The sequence below is a fragment of the Enhydra lutris genome, unplaced genomic scaffold (assembly GCF_002288905.1).
Source record: "Enhydra lutris kenyoni isolate GAN:26980312 unplaced genomic scaffold, ASM228890v2 scaffoldscaffold11, whole genome shotgun sequence".
Lineage (NCBI taxonomy): Eukaryota > Metazoa > Chordata > Mammalia > Carnivora > Mustelidae > Enhydra > Enhydra lutris.
The window spans coordinates 14,118,260-14,134,594 of NW_019154095.1; the positions used below are offsets into that span (position 1 = coordinate 14,118,260).

Sequence of the window (16,335 nt, forward strand, 5' to 3'; positions counted from 1 at the left end):
AAGTCAAATTAAAAAAAATTGCGATTATTTTCTCCCTGATAGTGGAGTAATACAAATGCAGAATTCTATACAGACATAGATGTAGCTATAAATGATTGCAGATATACTCTTTATTGTGGATAGTTTGCAAAATACACAGGACATGCCTGCTTTTATCCCCTCTAAATCTAATGTAACCAAATGTGCATTTATCTAGATGTTTAAATGCTAATTCCCACTTTCAGTGAACATTACAGGATGGAAATAATTTAACGTTGTGATTCCAGAAAGTTAATTAAATAATTATGCTCTAGCTATTAAAGGATGTTATCAAGCTATTAAAAAGTTATACCGGTATCCAAGACCTATAAAGAACTTCTCAAACTCAACACCCCCCCCCCAAAAACACGTCAAAAAATGGACAGGAGATATGAGCAGACACCTCTCCAAAGAAGACATACAAATGGCTAACAGACACACTGAAAAAATTTTCGACATCATTAGCCATTAGGGAAATTCAAATCAAAACCACAGTGGGATACCACCTTATGCCAGTTAGAATGGCAAAAATTAACAAGGCAGAAAACAACAAATGATGAGGATGTGTAGAAAAGGGAACCCCCTCACACTGTTGGTGGGAATGCAAGCTGGTACAGCCACTTTGGAAAACAGTATGGAGTTTCCTCAAAAAGTTAAAAATGGAGCTATCCTACAATCCAGCAATTGCACTACTGGGTATTTACCCTAAAGAAACAAATGTAGTGAAAAGAAGGGGCACGTGCACCCCAATGTTCATAGCAGCAATGTCCACAGTAGCCAAACTGTGGAAGAAACCAAGATGCCCTTCAACAGAAGAAGGATAAAGAAGGTGTGGTTCATAGATACAATGGAGTATTACTTCGCCATCAGAAAGGATGAATACCCACCATTTGCATCAACATGGATGGAACTGGAGGAGATTCTGCTGAGTGAAATAAGTCAAGCAGTGAAAGATAATTATCATATGGCTTCACTCATATGTAGAACATAAGGAATAGAACGGAGGATGACAATAGGAGAATGAAGGGAAAACTGAAGGTAGGTGGGGAATTAGAGAGGGAGACAAACCATGAGAGACTATGGACTCTGGAAAACAAACTGAGGGTTTCAGAGGGGAGAGGGGTGGTGAGAATGGGGCAGCTGGGTGGTGGGTATTAAGGAGGGCATGTGTTGTGATGAGCACTGGGTGCTATATGCAACTAATGAATCCTTGAACACTACATCAAAATTCACCATATACTGTATGCTTGTTAACTTAACATAAAAAGAAAAAAAGTTATGGACTTCTGTTGCCTGGTCTGGCCTACAAGGAAATCAGTGTTCTGCCCTAAAAATAAGGAAAGAACATGAACAAACTGAAAAGTAAACAACTCTTCTTAGATCTGTCAGGAAAATGATATCACAGGTTAAAACAATGCCCCCCAAACTGGAGAAATAGGCAGCACAGAAAATGATAATTCACCTTAGCAGAAACTCTGGAGGAACCAATGCTAGGGTAGGAGAACCTCAACTATAATTGATGAATCCTGGAGGTTCCGTGTAGACAAGCCTGAGAGTTGAAAACTCCCGGGGACTGGCCATGGGAAGCCCCAACACTTCTTTGCGTTCTCATGTAGCTCTACCAGGTCCTCTTAGTGAATATCAGAAAAGAAAATGTCCTGTGCTTCCAGCAGGGAGAGGGGAAAAAAAGACCATGCTGAAATACACCAGAGCATTCTGTTAACAAGAGCTGCCCCCAGGAGCAACTGTTTTACCAGAGTCTAACCTACAAAGGTTTTCTGAGAGCCTAACCAACTTGGGAGAAGATAAATACCCACTCCAGCCACTCCGTTGTGCCTAAATAGGGTGTGGGGGAACTGAGAAACACTGTGAAATTCTCAGTTGGAGGCACAGGCTCCCCAAAAGACTGAGGCCTAATCATAAGACTATAAAAGACTTCCTGTTTGCCCACACCTCCGCTTCATTACTAAAGACCTGCTTACAGAGTTCCATTCACCTGTTACATTATGTCTGTTTGGCCTTCAACATAAAATCACCATACTGAAAGAAGAGGCAGAAAAAACATTAGAACCAGACTTAGACATGGCAGGAATGTTGGGATTAGGAGACCAGGAATTTAAACAACTATGACTCATGCACTAAGGCCTCTAATGGGAAAAGCAGACAACATGCAAGAATAGGCGGTCAATATAAGCTGAAAGAAAAAGGAAATTCTAAGAAATTTTAAAAAATACTAGACATCAAAAGCACTGAAGGAAATGAAGGATACCTTTGATGGGCTTGTTAGCAGACTAGATATGGCTAAAGAAAGAATCTCTGAGCTTGAGGAAATGTCAGTAGAAACTTTCAAAACTGAGAATCAAAGAGAGAAAAGACTGAGGGGGGAGAAAAGGGATAGGATATCTGAGAACTGTGGAACAACTACAAAAGGTGTACTTACACATAATGGAAACACCAGCACAAGAAAGAGAAAAGCGGAAGAAATATTTAAAGCATAATGATTGAGGGGGCGCCTGGGTGGCTCAGTGGGTTAAAGCCTCTGCCTTCTGCTCAGGTCATGATCCCAGGGTTCTGGGATCAAGCCCCGCATCGGGCTCTCTGCTCAGCGATGAGCCTGCTTCCCTTCCTCTCTCTGCCTGTCTCTCTGCCTATCAAATAAATAAATAAAATCTTTAAAAAAAAAGCATAATAATTGAGAAGTTGTCCAAATTAATGTCAGATATGAAACTGCAGGTCCAGGAAGCTCAGAGACTACCACATAGGATAAATGCAAAACAAACAAACCAAAATACCCTATACCTGGGCACATCACACTCAAACTGCAGAAAATAAAAAATACAGGAAAATTCTTGAAAGAGGCCAGAGTAACTTCTACAGGAGCAAAGAGAAGAATTACCTCTGACTCTCCAAAGCCATGCAAGCAAGGAGAGTGGAGTGATATATTTAAGGTGTCGAGAGGGAAAACAAAAACAAAAACAAACAAACAAAAAAAAACCCCACCAGCTGAGAATTCTGTACCCTACAAAATTATCCCTCAGAACTGAAGAAGTACTTTCTCAGGCAAATGAAAATTGAGAGAATTTGTTGTCAGTAGATCTGCCTAGCAAGAAATGTTAACAGAAGCTCTTCTGAGAGAAGGAAAATAGTATAAGCCAGAAACTAGGATCTACATAAAGAAAGGGAGAGCACTAAAGGAGTTAGTGATGATAAAGTTAAAACGTTTATTTTTCTTATTCTTAATTAATCTAACATACAATTCAGAATAATAATAGCAACTATGTATTTGACATATATATGCTTGTGTGTAAGTGAAATAAATGACAGCAATGACACAAGGGACAACAGGGAGAGATTAGGAATATTTTATTGTTATATGGTACCTGCACTGCCCATAAAGTACTGTGGTATTTTGCATACTGCAAAATATTGGACAACCACTTAAAAATGTGTTTTAAAAGTATAATTGATATGCTAAGAAAGGAGAGAAAATGGTAATATAGGATGCTCAATTAAAACCACAAAAGACAGCACAAGAGTAGAAGGCAAAAACAGAAACAGAATAAGAGCAATGGCAAAACAATAATAAATATGGTAGATATCATTCCAGCCATATCAGTAATCTTTATGTTTTTAAAGACTTTAAGTAATCTCTGCACTGAATGTGGGGCTCCAACTCAAAACCCCAAGATTAAGAGTCCCATGCTCTACTGACTGAGCCAGCCAGGTGCCCCTCAGTAATCACTTTAAACATTAGTGATCTGAATTTGCGAATTCAAAGAGATTGTCAGAGTTTAATAAATGGCAAAACCTGACTGTATGTTTGTCTACAAGAAGCCCATTTTACATATAAAACACATACAGACTAAAAGTAAAAGGTTAGAGAAAAATATACCATGCTAACACTAATCAAAACAAAGTGGGAGTAGCTATATTAATCTGAGAAAGAGCAGACAGCTGAGCATAAAAGTTGTCTGATAGAATGAAGGACATTACATAATGATTACATAATGACATTACATAATTACTGATAAAGGAATCAGTTTTCCAAGAAGAGATAACAGTCCTTAATGTGTACACACCTATTAACACAGCATCAAAACATATGAGGCAAAAACTGATATATCTACAAGGAGAAATAGGTAGATCCACTCTTAAGAGTTGGAGACTTCAACAGCCCTTGGTCCAAAATGGACAGATCCCAAAAGCAGAAAATCAGCAAAGACATAGCTGAATTCAACCACACTGTTAATTAAACTAGATATAACTGACATCCATAAACTACTTTATCCAACAACAGCAGAATTCATTCTCCTCCAGGTCACATGGAACATTCACCAAGAGGGACCATGTTTTATGCCATAAAATATAACTTAAAAATATAAAAGAATACAAATTATGTAGTATCTACTTTCAGACCACAATGGAATAAAACTAGGAATCACTAACAGAGATAGCTGGAAAATCCCAAAGTTCTTGGAGACCTTACAACACATTTTTAAATAACACATGGGTCATAAAAAGGAATCTCAAGAGTAAACACATTTTGAACTAAATGAAAATGAAAAGCCAACTTATCAAACTTTGTGGGATGCAGCAAAAGCAGTGCTTAGAGGGAAATTTATAAATAGTGAATGTATATACGGAAAGGAAGATTTAGAGTCAATAATCTAAGCTTCTGCCTTAGGAAACTAAAAAACAAAGAGTAAATCCAAAGCAATCAGAAGAAAGGAAATAAAAATTAGAATAGAAATCAATGACATCAAAAACAGGAAAATGAATAGCAAGGTTGCAGGATACAAGGTTAATATATAAAGTCAACTGCTTTTCTGTATTCTACAGAACAAGTGGAATTTGAAATTAAAAACACCACACAATTAGTATTCCCCCAAAATGAAATAATTATATATCTAACAAAATATGTATAGGATTTAAATGAGGAAAAGTACAAAACCTGATGGATAAAATCAAAGAACTAAATAAATGGAGAGACAGTCCATGTTCATGGATAGGAAGACTTAATATTGTCAAATGTTAGTTCTTCCCAGGGTGCCTGGTTCGCTAAGATTCCAACTCTTGATCTCAGCTCAGGTCTTGATCTCAGGATCATGAGTTCAAGCTCCCCCCTGGGCACAGAACCAACTTAAAAAAAAAAAAAAAAGGAAAAAATACGTTAGTTCTTCCCAAATTGGCCTATAGATAATGCAATCCCAGTCAAAAACCCTAGCAAATTATATCATGGACATAGATAAACTGGCTCTGAATTTTATATGGAGAGACAAAAGACAGATGATAGCCATTACAATATTGAAGGAGACAAAGTTGGAGGACTGACACTACCCAATATCAGGACTTAACTGTAAAGCAACAGTAATCAAGACAGTGTAGTATTGAAAGAATAGATAGATCACTAGGATCATAAAGAGCCCAGAAACAGACCCATACAAATAGAGTCAACTGACTTTTGACAGAGGAGTTAAAGCAATACAATGGAACAAGAGAATCTTTTCAACAAAATGGAACACCTGGACATCCACATGCAAAAGAAAAAAAAATCTAGACACAGACTTTACGCACTTCGCAAAAATGAACTAAAAATGGATTGTACACCTAAATACAAAACTGTAAAGAACTGTAGATAGAAGACTGCTATCCAAAATATACAAAGAACTCTTAAAGCTCAACAATAAGACAATGAACAACCCAACTGAAAAGTAGACCAAACACCTAAACAGACACCTCGCCAAAAAAGATATACAGATGGTAAAGAAGCTTATGAAGAGGTGCTACACATCATATGTCCTTAGGGAACTGCAAATTGAAACAACAGTGAGCTACCAGCACACACCTGTTAGAATGGCCAAACTCAAACACTGATGCTTCACTGACAACACGAAATGTTGGCAAATACGTAGCACAGCAGGAGCTCTTCTTCATTGCTGGTGGGAATGCAATAGTACAGCAACTATGGACCCAGTATGACTTTTTTTTTCAATTCTTCTTTTCCCCAGCTGTGTTGAGATGTAATTGACATATAAGATAGCATTAAGTGTAAGATGCAGGTTTAGGTTAACATTTTTCTTACAAAAGTAAATACACACGCTCTTGCCGTATGATCTAGGAGTCACACTTGTTGGTATTTATCCAAAGGAGTTGAAAAGTTATGGACATGGATGTTATGGCATCTTTCCTTATAACTGCCAAAACTTGGGTGTAGCCACGATATCCTTCAGTAGGTGATGGATAAATAAACTGTGGTACTTGCAAACAATGGAATATTACTCAGTGCTACAAAAAGACAAAAAAAAAAAAAAAGCAATCAAGCCATGGAAACACCTGGAAGAATCTTAAGTTTATATGACTAAGTAAAAGAGGATAACCTGGTATGTAACTTGTACATCAATAAACTGCTTTTAAAATTAGGCTAAGATAGAAAACAGTTTGAAAAGATGAATCAGAGCTTGAAATGTTAGAACCTATTTCTTGGTCACAGTGCCATAAGTAGTTTTTCATTTCTTTTTTGGGGGGGGGTTCTTAGGTTTTCCAGACGTACTAAAATGATCACATATTACCCAAGTACTAAGATCTTTGAAATTCAGTGAAATAAACTTGCAGCAATCAGCGACTGTGCCACAGCTGCGTGAGAGGGGCACCCGACTGCGGACCCCGCTGGTGAGCGGAGAGAGACACCACCGCTCCGCCTCCCTCCCTCCTCCCCCCATCACTGTCCACGCTCCACTCTGGGCTCAGGACCCAGGCTCTCAAGCCTTAACAGCACGTCTTTGGAGCTTTCTAATTAGTGCTCTATGGGGTTTTGTGTTTTGATTTCCTTTGCCAGGCTGAACAGTCAAAAGAAGAGCAGAAGCAAGGTTTGAATGCAGAGAAATTGATGCGGCAAGTCTCCAAGGACGTGTGCCGGCTCCGGGAGCAGAGCCGGAAGGTGCCCCGGCAGGTGCAGTCCTTCAGGTAAACCCCCCACCCATGACACCGAAGGCTTGTCCTCTCGCCATCTGAATTATGCCCCCAGTTCGCATTAGCGTAGGAGTCCCCAGATCCTCTCCTACCATGTGAACGTAGATGCTTCCGTTTGCTCCTTCCTGAGGTTACAGACTCCCCCGGCAGTGGCCCTGACCCGATCCAAGCCTGGCTCCTAGGAACTCGGGGTGCCCCCCACCCCTCGCGAAGCGGTTGACACATCTCACTGAGTAAATACAGAAAGGCACAGATCTTCCGGGCTTTTGTTGTTCACTCATTCAACAGACGTTCTTGGGCCCCTCCTGGGCCCCCTCGCCGTGCGGGGTCGGGGATGCTCCCCAGGAGCAGGGGGCGTCTGGGGCACCTTCCGGCACTGGAGACACACACACACTCACCCTGCCTGCTTATCTCACCTGGAATCAGGGGCCCCGTGTTCCCTGGTCCTCCGATTCGTCAAGGAAGTTCGAAATCAAGGAGTCAAAAATGGCCACTGACTCAGGGCTGTGAGGCCCCGCGTGCAGCAAGGCTTCCGCTTCCGGGGCTCCTTCCGGCCTGCAGTGACGTCACGAGCACCCGCCCTCGCCTGAGAGGACGCCGACCGCGGACACAGCCCTGGTTCCGGGTCCCGTGGTTCTGGGCCGCTCCCTCTCTTCTCTCTCCTGTCCTTAGTCTTCAGAGCTTTTCCACCCCAGCACTTGGCTCTTGACGCCACACTCCCTCCACCGTCTACATGGACTCTTAGTTTCTCGAAGGAAGGCTGATGCTTTATTTGTTTTGTTGTTGTTGTATTCTTTATCGCTGCCAACGTGCCCTGCGCAACAGCACACACCCCCGGAAATACGTGTTGGTGGGGCGCTGTGTGTGATGCGAAGATCTGGCACGGAAGTGGGTATCCTGCTCCTGTCTTTGGCAACTATACGATCTTAAAATCAAAATTATTATTATTATTATTTTTTTTTTAATACTCTCCTAACCTCTGAAACCGTTCTGCCCGATCTCTCTCAGCCTCTCCCTTTCAGGTGGTTTCTCCTTATCCCCGCTTCGGCATTTGGCACAGCTCTGCCTTTGCTACAGTCACATTCCTTCTTTCCCCCGCCTTGGGAGTCATGGGGTCACTCAGCAAGTGTCCCCTACCTGGGCATGGTATTGATCTTAAAGAATTTTCCCAGTATCATGTATTTTTCTGCAAGGTCCCTGTAGAACTTTCCTACAAAGTCCCTGGGACTTTGGTCTTATGCGTCCTCTCCTGCCTCGTTTAGAAGCACTCATAACTGACCCCCTAGTGGTTTAGAAACTGTCTGATGCTGGAAATCCAGGAAGGAAGTGCCTATGTTGGTCTGTAGGCGATTCACTGTAAACCGGAGCCGCGCTTCTCCTTTATAGCCTCGCATCAAGGGATAAGACGGGAAAAAAGGGTCGTGGGGGGGGGGGGGGGGGCGATCTTGATTTTAGAGGGTTCTGCGCAAAGAACAGATCACCTGTGCAGGCTTGCAGAGACCACACTGGAGTTCTTGGGACTATTTTCAGTGGTCGCAGAGTATTTTCAACGTTCTGTTCAACCCAGTTTATTTCTCACCCCTGACTCTAGGGAGAAGATTGCCTACTTCACCAGAGCGAAGATAAGCATCCCCTCCCTGCCGGCTGATGATGTATGATCACACCCCCTAAAGAAATTACTCTGTCACCTCTTCACTAACTAGGGAGGGTACAAGACTGAACATTTGTTTTGTTTTGTTGGGGGGGGGTGTTTTTTGTAACATAACTGTCCACTCTTTAAAGAGCTTTCATATCACATCAGATTTTCAACATGTTCATTTGTAAAGTACCTTGAATGTAATTCTTGTATGTTTAAAAAAGAAAAACAAAATCAGGTAACCAAAATGGAATGATCTGGTGCACAAATGTCGTCCAGTACATACGAATCGCCAGCAGCCCGTGTTTTGTACAAATGGAATAGAGGCGGCGCCCAGAGTATATCCTGTTGAACCAACTGTCAAGAAAGAACTCGGTTTAGCAGAAGGCGAGCTTGGCTTTTCATTCGATGTCTTACGGGCAGACCAGGAGGATGGCAACAGGCCCACGTGGTATCTTTGTACCCCTGGTTTGAAGGCGAATATGAGTCCAATGAGTCCAGCTCGAAACAGGTGTTGAGCTCACGCCATCACCGGTGTTGAAGCCCTTGTTTCCTGAAAACACTTTCATTCTTGTCCTTTTCTTGGAGTCTAAAGAAAACCAGATGCTGAGTGGGAATCTCAGAACCCAAAGGAGCAGTGCTCCGAACTACAGGGAAGACCTTGTGATTTGTCACATTAAGGGTGGGCAGGGAGAGGAGAGAGCCTGGTACCCTCAGCCCACTTGAGTCAGCTCGTCAGCGAGCACCCACGGCCCAGAACACGCCCGGACTCCGCGGCTGTGTTCCAGCCAGGGTTTCCAGCTCGCACTGCTGAGCTGCTGTCCCAGGTCTGAGGGTGGTGCCCATGACAAGACCATGGCGGCCGGCCCTCTGAGAACAGACAACACCCACCTTGTGGCGGGGACACGCACAAGCACTCCTTCAGGAAAACAGGAATCTTGATTAAATCAAAGTTGCCAAAAAAAAAATTTTAGAAAACTTTATTAAACCAATTTCTCACATTCACTAGAAATTATTTTGCAGCTCTCATTCTTAGGAGCTCCCATCTGTAATTTGTGGTAAGGAGGCCAAGAGAAGAGTGTGCCTGGGGAGATTATTAATCTGAAGTATGGGCCAAAGCATTTGTTTCAGAAAACAATTCTAGATGAACTAAGGTAGGCAGAGGAACGGACTCCATCCAGCCAGTGTCCTCCCCTCCCCAGCCCAAGGACGGGCTTAAAAGAAAGCGAGCGGCCCTATAGCTCTGTCAACATAAAGGCTTTTAGAATAAAGAGTATTTATGCAATTTAAATCCTACTTATCATCCAGCCAGTTACAGTAGAAGAGGCAATTTTTGGCCAGCCGTCTTCTGTAACAAACTAAATCTTTTTTTTTTTTTTTTCAAAAAATGCAAAAATCATCTTCAAGGAATGGACCCCTTAAAAAAATATATATTAAGTTCTATTTCTAACACAGAATCCCCGGCAGGAATTTTTAGTTTCTTGAAAGTAATTATACATATTTTGGAAAGTTCCTTTTATCAGAATCAAAATTCAAATTAAGCAATTTCTGAGCCTAGAACTTCAATTATTTTTTCCTCCGTTGTCCCACCACTTAAATCTAAATGTCTCTGAAGCTATAACCGGATGTGACACGACTTTGAACATAAACCAGCCTTGTGAAGTGGCTGCACACAGTCCTTCAAGGCCGTGAGGTTCATTCTATCAGATGACTAAGGGAAACTAGAAAGAGAATACCATTCATCCTTGTCAAGGTCAAATGTGAAAGACAGAGGTTTATTTAATGTAGAGCTAAATGAAGGTCAGCTGTTTGCAGCATCTTAGTTTGACCGTGAAAATGTTTATAGGATTTTGTGTAGTTATACCGTACAATTCTATTTTCTTCATTTATTTATTTACGGTCTTATTTATGTTCTGTTTAATATATAGTTCGGTTCTGGCCATTTTAAATGTTTGACATAGAAGAGGCTATATTGGAATATCTACACTTTTATAAGTCTTCATCAGATTCGCTGTTTACTTTTTGTAATTCAAAAAGTTTCAGACAAGTATAAAAGAAGAATAAAATCTGTCTCAGGCTGGTAGTCAACAGTTGTGACCAGGATTTGGGTTTCTTTTACAAAATTTGCTCATTTCTAACATGAGAAATGAACTTATTTTAATATAATCCTTTTCCACACTTTTAAAAAATCAGCAATAGTGTTGTGTATTTTAGGCAGCTTTTAACAATTCTGTCATATTTGTACTAACCCAAATGATTCACAGTGACAAAACATTTTAATAACTTGATCACAAAACCATATGAACAATATGAATTTTAATATTATAAATACTATTTTTTAAAGGTAGAATTTATTCTGCACAGGGTAAAAAGAATGTAATATTTAGTTCTCAAGTTTGAATTATCAATATGTTATTATAATTTTGTATATCAGAATCTAAGTTACAGGTACAAAAAAACACTGCTAGCCAAATGAACAAAATCTAGCTGTCTGTAGCATGCAAATCAAATCTAAAATCTTTTTTTTTGCTATTACTTTATCTATATTGTATTAAATATCAAAAGCTCAGGACTGAACTAAATATTTAATCAGGTTAAATTCTGAATATGTTTCTGTTTCTGTTAATCGTCTCTGTAAAAGTACGCAAATACATCACATAGATTAACTTCGGTTTCTGCACTTTTCCTGTGTTTGTGGGTGGAAAAAGGGTCAGTGGGTTTGTTTGTTTTTTTAAAGAAAGATGCATATTGCTTCATACTTAATTTCAGTGTCGTGTACTGTTCAGTCAGTTTCTCTGATTGTTGCAAACAAGAGTTTACCTGAGCCGTGTACCGAGCAAATACCAGATCCATCATGAGGAACTTCCCAAGCCAGCAGTTTGCTGGAAATGGTTCTGGATTGGGCGGTCGGTATTGCTGATAGAAAAAGAGGGCCTATTTGTATCATGCGAGTAAAAGAAGGAGTCCCCAAGGTGAGCCAGGAGCTTCCCCCCACCCTCCCCCCCCCCCCGACCTTGACCTTCCGTCCCCCCGCCTCCCCGGGGCTGCTCCACAGAACCCCCGGGCAGCCAGGGCCCTCAGCCATCTGCCACAGAGCACAGGGCACCGAAGCCAAAGCACACTTGGGGGCCCATATTTTACGTGAACCTCCCCAAACACCAGATTGCCACCCTCTGCTTCTGCGCTGGTGAGGAAGGCATGAAGGAATGTGGCCCGCTTTTGGAAAAGGCCCTGTAGAGGCCCTGAGGTCTCCAATTACAAAGGAGATGAAAAATCCCACGTCTCTCTCCTCTCAAGCTTTCAAAGAACCAGCAATTTTTTTAGTCTAATCTAATGTCCTTTCTCAATAAATACGCAACAAGACTTGAGTTGCAAGATAATAGGTGATCTTACACACCTGAAAGCAATAAATGATTAGCAGTTGCCAAAACGATTCATCTCTGTGAATAACGCCTTCAAAGATACGTAAGTGCTAACATAATGTTTTATTTACCAGCTCTGTGCAATCACCGAATCTATTTTACGACGGAGAAAACTCATCCACAGTAATGAGTATGATTACTATTAAGTCTTGAGTGGTTTTGATCTCCGAATAGAAGATAAAAGTGTTTTTACTGTCTTAGAAGGAAATTATAATTTACGAAGCGAATAGCCACAGGGAAATGCATTTTAGAAAATTAAAAGCCCCGTGAATGGGTGGCTGTGTAGCAGGAAATCCTACCAAATCCAGAGAGGAGGGATCTGCTCTTGAGGGATGGACCCCACTGATGTTTCCTGGCTTAGATTTTCCGATGGGCTTTGTTCATCTGCCGGTGCTCACAGTGATATCTCGTTTCCGCCACTGCATGGTGGCCCGGAGCTGGGGCAGCCTGGGAGAAGCAGGCTGCACAGTCCAACAGGCCCCCTCCCAGGAGGAGGGAAAAGCCAGCAAACCAGCCCAGAAAGAGGGCGTCCCCAAACTCCCACCTGGGCACGATCTCTGGCACAGTCTCATCCCAGAACTCCTGGACCGTCTCGTAGGCGACCCAGGACACCGGAGCCAGGGCCGCAACCCCGGCCGCCCAGAACAGAATCCCTCCCAGGATCAGCAGCCCCTTCTTGTGGCCCTGCCGTGTCTCTCCAATCCTCAGGCAGTCCAGGCCAAAGCTGGAGACCAGCAGGCCCAGCAGCCCCAGCCCGTTGGACAGGAACATGAGAATCCTGGCAATCCGGAGTTCGGCGGGCAAAGCCAGGAAGGAGTCAAAGTCCTTGCACTGTCTCCCCACCTCCTCTCGGATGACACAGGCCTGCCAGAGCCCCATGGTCCAGTTCTCCATTTCGTTTAGGTCCAGATTGAGGTTTTTCCACTGTGGCAGGTAGTTTGTAAGACAGGACAACACCCATCCCAGCAAAGAGAGTGAGATCCCAGCGAATTGTGCCACAGTCCGAAATACTAAAGCCATCCCTGAGCCCCACAGCCCGAGCCAAACCAGCTCCTGCCTTTCGACTGGCGTGCAGAGAAGTGTGACACCTTGTGCTATCTCCGCAGAGCTCGGAAATATTTCTTCATCATGTGTAGAGGATTCTTGCCAGAGTGGCTATTGTTTGATTCTGTGTTGACTGACTTTCAGGAAAGGACAGGGAAATAAGTCCACCAACCAGCAACAATGCCAGGGTGTGGCCAAGCGCCATGATCCTGTCCTAGGGGCTGACCCTGACCGTGGTCGTAGTTTGTCTCTGAGATCATCTTAAGCAGTGCTCATCCCCCTTTCATTGTTAACAGTACAGATGGCTCTCAGGTTGTTCCCAACCTTTCTAACAAGTCAAAGAATTAAGTCTAAATGCAAAATGGCCCAGTTTGGGTTCAGCTCCAAGCCTTTCTGTCTACCTTACTAATTGCACCTGTCTCCTTGCCATCCTTATTACTCGGATTTCTGTACGTACGTCGCGGTAATACTGAATGTGGTCCCTTTTTAAAAGCAGGTTCAAGAAAAAGATTTCTTACCCAAATACATCTGACCAGAAATCTCTTTAGACCTTCAATCAGGTCTGTTTTTTTTTAAGACCCTTGAGCTACCAATAGGACATAACACATGCTTGCTGTGCCCTAAAGACCAGGTCTAGTTCCCTCCCTGCCTTTCTGTCAAATCTGTGCCCGTGTGCATGGACGCTTTGTTTTCTTTGCTTAAGTTTGCTTTCTATATTGTAGAAAAGTAAAGGAACAGGACTTTGTAGGTCAGAACGAACACCTTTTGTCAGTTCACCACTAAAGTCAATATCCTCATGCTGATCGTTTTTAACGGAAGAAAGCAAAGCTTTTATTAGGGGAAGTGGGAACTGTCAGTATCTGGATATCTAGCACAAGACATTTCTGGAATTGCTCATCTTTTTTAGATTGGAAACCTTGGAAGGAAGAGACAAGAGAGGAGACTGGCCAGCATTTTGAGTGTGAGAGTATCATTAAGGACCGAAAACCGTCAGCCTCATCAAATTCTGTCACAACGGGCGCCTGCTAATGTCCTAAACACAAACCACCTCTGTTCAAAGAAGACCAAAGTCGTCGTCGTGGAAATCACACTTTGGGACAGGCTGAGCATGCGCTGTTGCTAATGCAGAATGTTTAAAGGATTTCAGATTGGGTTTTCCTTTAGGAAATAGATACTAATTCTTATGATTTCCAGCTACCAGCAAAAACAAAAACCAAAAAATTTTCTAATATAAAATTAACACATTAAAACTTAATACTGATTACAATGGACAACCACCACCATGTTTTGATTTAAATAACCAGCTCGATGAAATTATTTTTGCCCATACCTAGGTAATGCTTACCATGATAATTTTCTTTTAGTTACAAGACTTGCCTCTTTCTTACCTCTCCAGATTTTGGGGGGCAGGGGAGATCTAGAATAGAAGAGTGGTTATTTAATAACATGTGAGCAGCACGGATTTAGTTGAAGAACAAAGACCCCTTTCTAGTGTAGACCCCACATCACAGTTGCTGTGGAAAGATGTGTCTCTCCGGTCCCGTCAAAGCCTTACACCCTCGGGTCTGCCATTCCATTTTCCAGGTATGGACTCTGAGTTAGTGTTTCCGCCACTGCATAGTGGCCCGAAGCTGGGGCAGCCTGGGAGAAGCAGGCTGCACAGTCCAACAGGCCCCCTCCCAGGAGGAGGGAAAAGCCAGCAAACCAGCCCAGAAAGAGGGCGTCCCCAAACTCCCACCTGGGCACGATCTCTGGCACAGTCTCATCCCAGAACTCCTGGACCGTCTCGTAGGCGACCCAGGACACCGGAGCCAGGGCCGCAACCCCGGCCGCCCAGAACAGAATCCCTCCCAGGATCAGCAGCCCCTTCTTGTGGCCCTGCCGTGTCTCTCCAATCCTCAGGCAGTCCAGGCCAAAGCTGGAGACCAGCAGGCCCAGGAGCCCCAGCCCGTTGGACAGGAACATGAGAATCCTGGCGATCCGGAGTTCGGCGGGCAAAGCCAGGAAGGAGTCAAAGTCCTTGCACTGTCTCCCCACCTCCTCTCGGATGACACAGGCCTGCCAGAGCCCCATGGTCCAGTTCTCCATTTCGTTTAGGTCCAGATTGAGGTTTTTCCACTGTGGCAAGTAAGTGGTGATCACGGATAAAACCCATCCCAGCAAAGACAATAAAAGTCCAATGAGTTGCACTGCTGCTCTAAAGACGAAAGCCATTCCAACAGATCCTACAACTTGGGCCACCCCCTATAGGAGCCACCGTCTTCGGTAGTTGTCAGGAGTGTGATGCTCTCGGTCCTATGTTGCCTGGAATATAAGCTTTGGCCATTAACTCTTGGGAAACTCTGAAATGCGTTTTTGTTCTTCTCAAATATAATGTTTCATGTAAAGGACGAAGGACCCTGTTAAAACTATGAGTTAGGCTTTCTGATAAGGATTTGATCTGTTACCTTCCAATTTGCTTGGTAAAATTACATCCCCAATGCTTGATGATTATAAGTCTAAGGATGAACAAAGAGGGCTCTATGACCCCTCACCCTAAAGTACAACAGAAATCTTTGTGCTTCAATATGGATTAATTAGATTTTAAGTGGTGATAAAAGGCCAGCTCTTTCTGCAACAGGACCTCATTGTAGTAGCCGAATCTGAGATCTCAGGGATGCAGAACAAGGCCTTGTAAAGAAAGGTAGACTGTTTCCCTATAATCTTTATTCTTCTCGGACTTCCTTAACCTACACAAGAGCCTGGCCCCGGTTCTTGAGTGTCACAGGCACTCAGTGGGGACTTGGCAGGAAAGTTTCCTCGGATTCCTTCGAAAGGTGGAGGCTGGTTCACTGGGTTCATTCAAATGGAAAAAAAAAAACAAGACCGATGCCCAGAGGTGCTAAGTGAGGAGGGGAGAATCCTGGGAAGCTCTGGATTTCGTTCTAAGATTTTCTCCACCCTCATTGAGGAGCTGGGGTAAAGCATGATTTCTTAGTGTCTGAAAGGGGTTTTTTGGTTCACAGCTGAGCTGTCTTTGCTGTCATTGAATCCACACAGACAAAGTCACACCAGGTCGGAAGACTCCTGGCAGGTCCAAGAGAAAGGTTTGGGTGTGGAAACAAGAGCCCCAAGGGGGGCTGACCTTTGAGGCGCCATCTTGTTTGCTCTTTTGATTTAGGCCACACCGTGAGAGCATACTTCTGCGGCACGAGACCCCTCAGAGAATGCAGGGCCTGTCAGCTGGGATAAGAAGCCACACGCACC

At 43.0% G+C, this 16,335-nt stretch overlaps 3 protein-coding genes across 3 annotated transcripts in view; 1 reads left to right on the forward strand and 2 right to left on the reverse strand.

The window, feature by feature from the left end:
* LOC111144450 (WW and C2 domain containing 2) overlaps positions 1-9,981 on the forward strand; it is a 209,350-nt gene extending 199,369 nt beyond the window's left edge. Inside the window, exons 22-23 of the mRNA XM_022498768.1 lie at positions 6,854-6,981; positions 8,579-9,981. Of these exons, the coding sequence (XP_022354476.1) occupies positions 6,854-6,981; positions 8,579-8,645 (195 nt within the window). The 3' untranslated portion in view covers positions 8,646-9,981. The remainder of the gene's footprint in view (positions 1-6,853; positions 6,982-8,578) is intronic.
* A 2,421-nt stretch (positions 9,982-12,402) lies between these two features.
* On the reverse strand, positions 12,403-13,065 carry LOC111144622 (claudin-22-like). Its single transcript, XM_022499014.1, has one exon. The coding sequence runs from the start codon at positions 13,063-13,065 to the stop codon at positions 12,403-12,405; it is 663 nt and encodes a 220-aa protein (XP_022354722.1).
* Positions 13,066-14,640: 1,575 nt separating this feature from the next.
* Positions 14,641-15,303, reverse strand: LOC111144623 (putative claudin-24). The gene has a single exon (XM_022499015.1). It carries the CDS (start codon positions 15,301-15,303, stop codon positions 14,641-14,643), a length of 663 nt encoding a protein of 220 aa, XP_022354723.1.
* Between the last annotated feature and the right edge of the window lie 1,032 nt (positions 15,304-16,335).

Bases quoted from the DNA above. Each gene is read 5' to 3' on its own strand.
- LOC111144622 (XM_022499014.1), bottom strand. From the start codon at position 13,065: ATGGCTTTAGTATTTCGGACTGTGGCACAATTCGCTGGGATCTCACTC.
- LOC111144623 (XM_022499015.1), bottom strand. From the start codon at position 15,303: ATGGCTTTCGTCTTTAGAGCAGCAGTGCAACTCATTGGACTTTTATTG.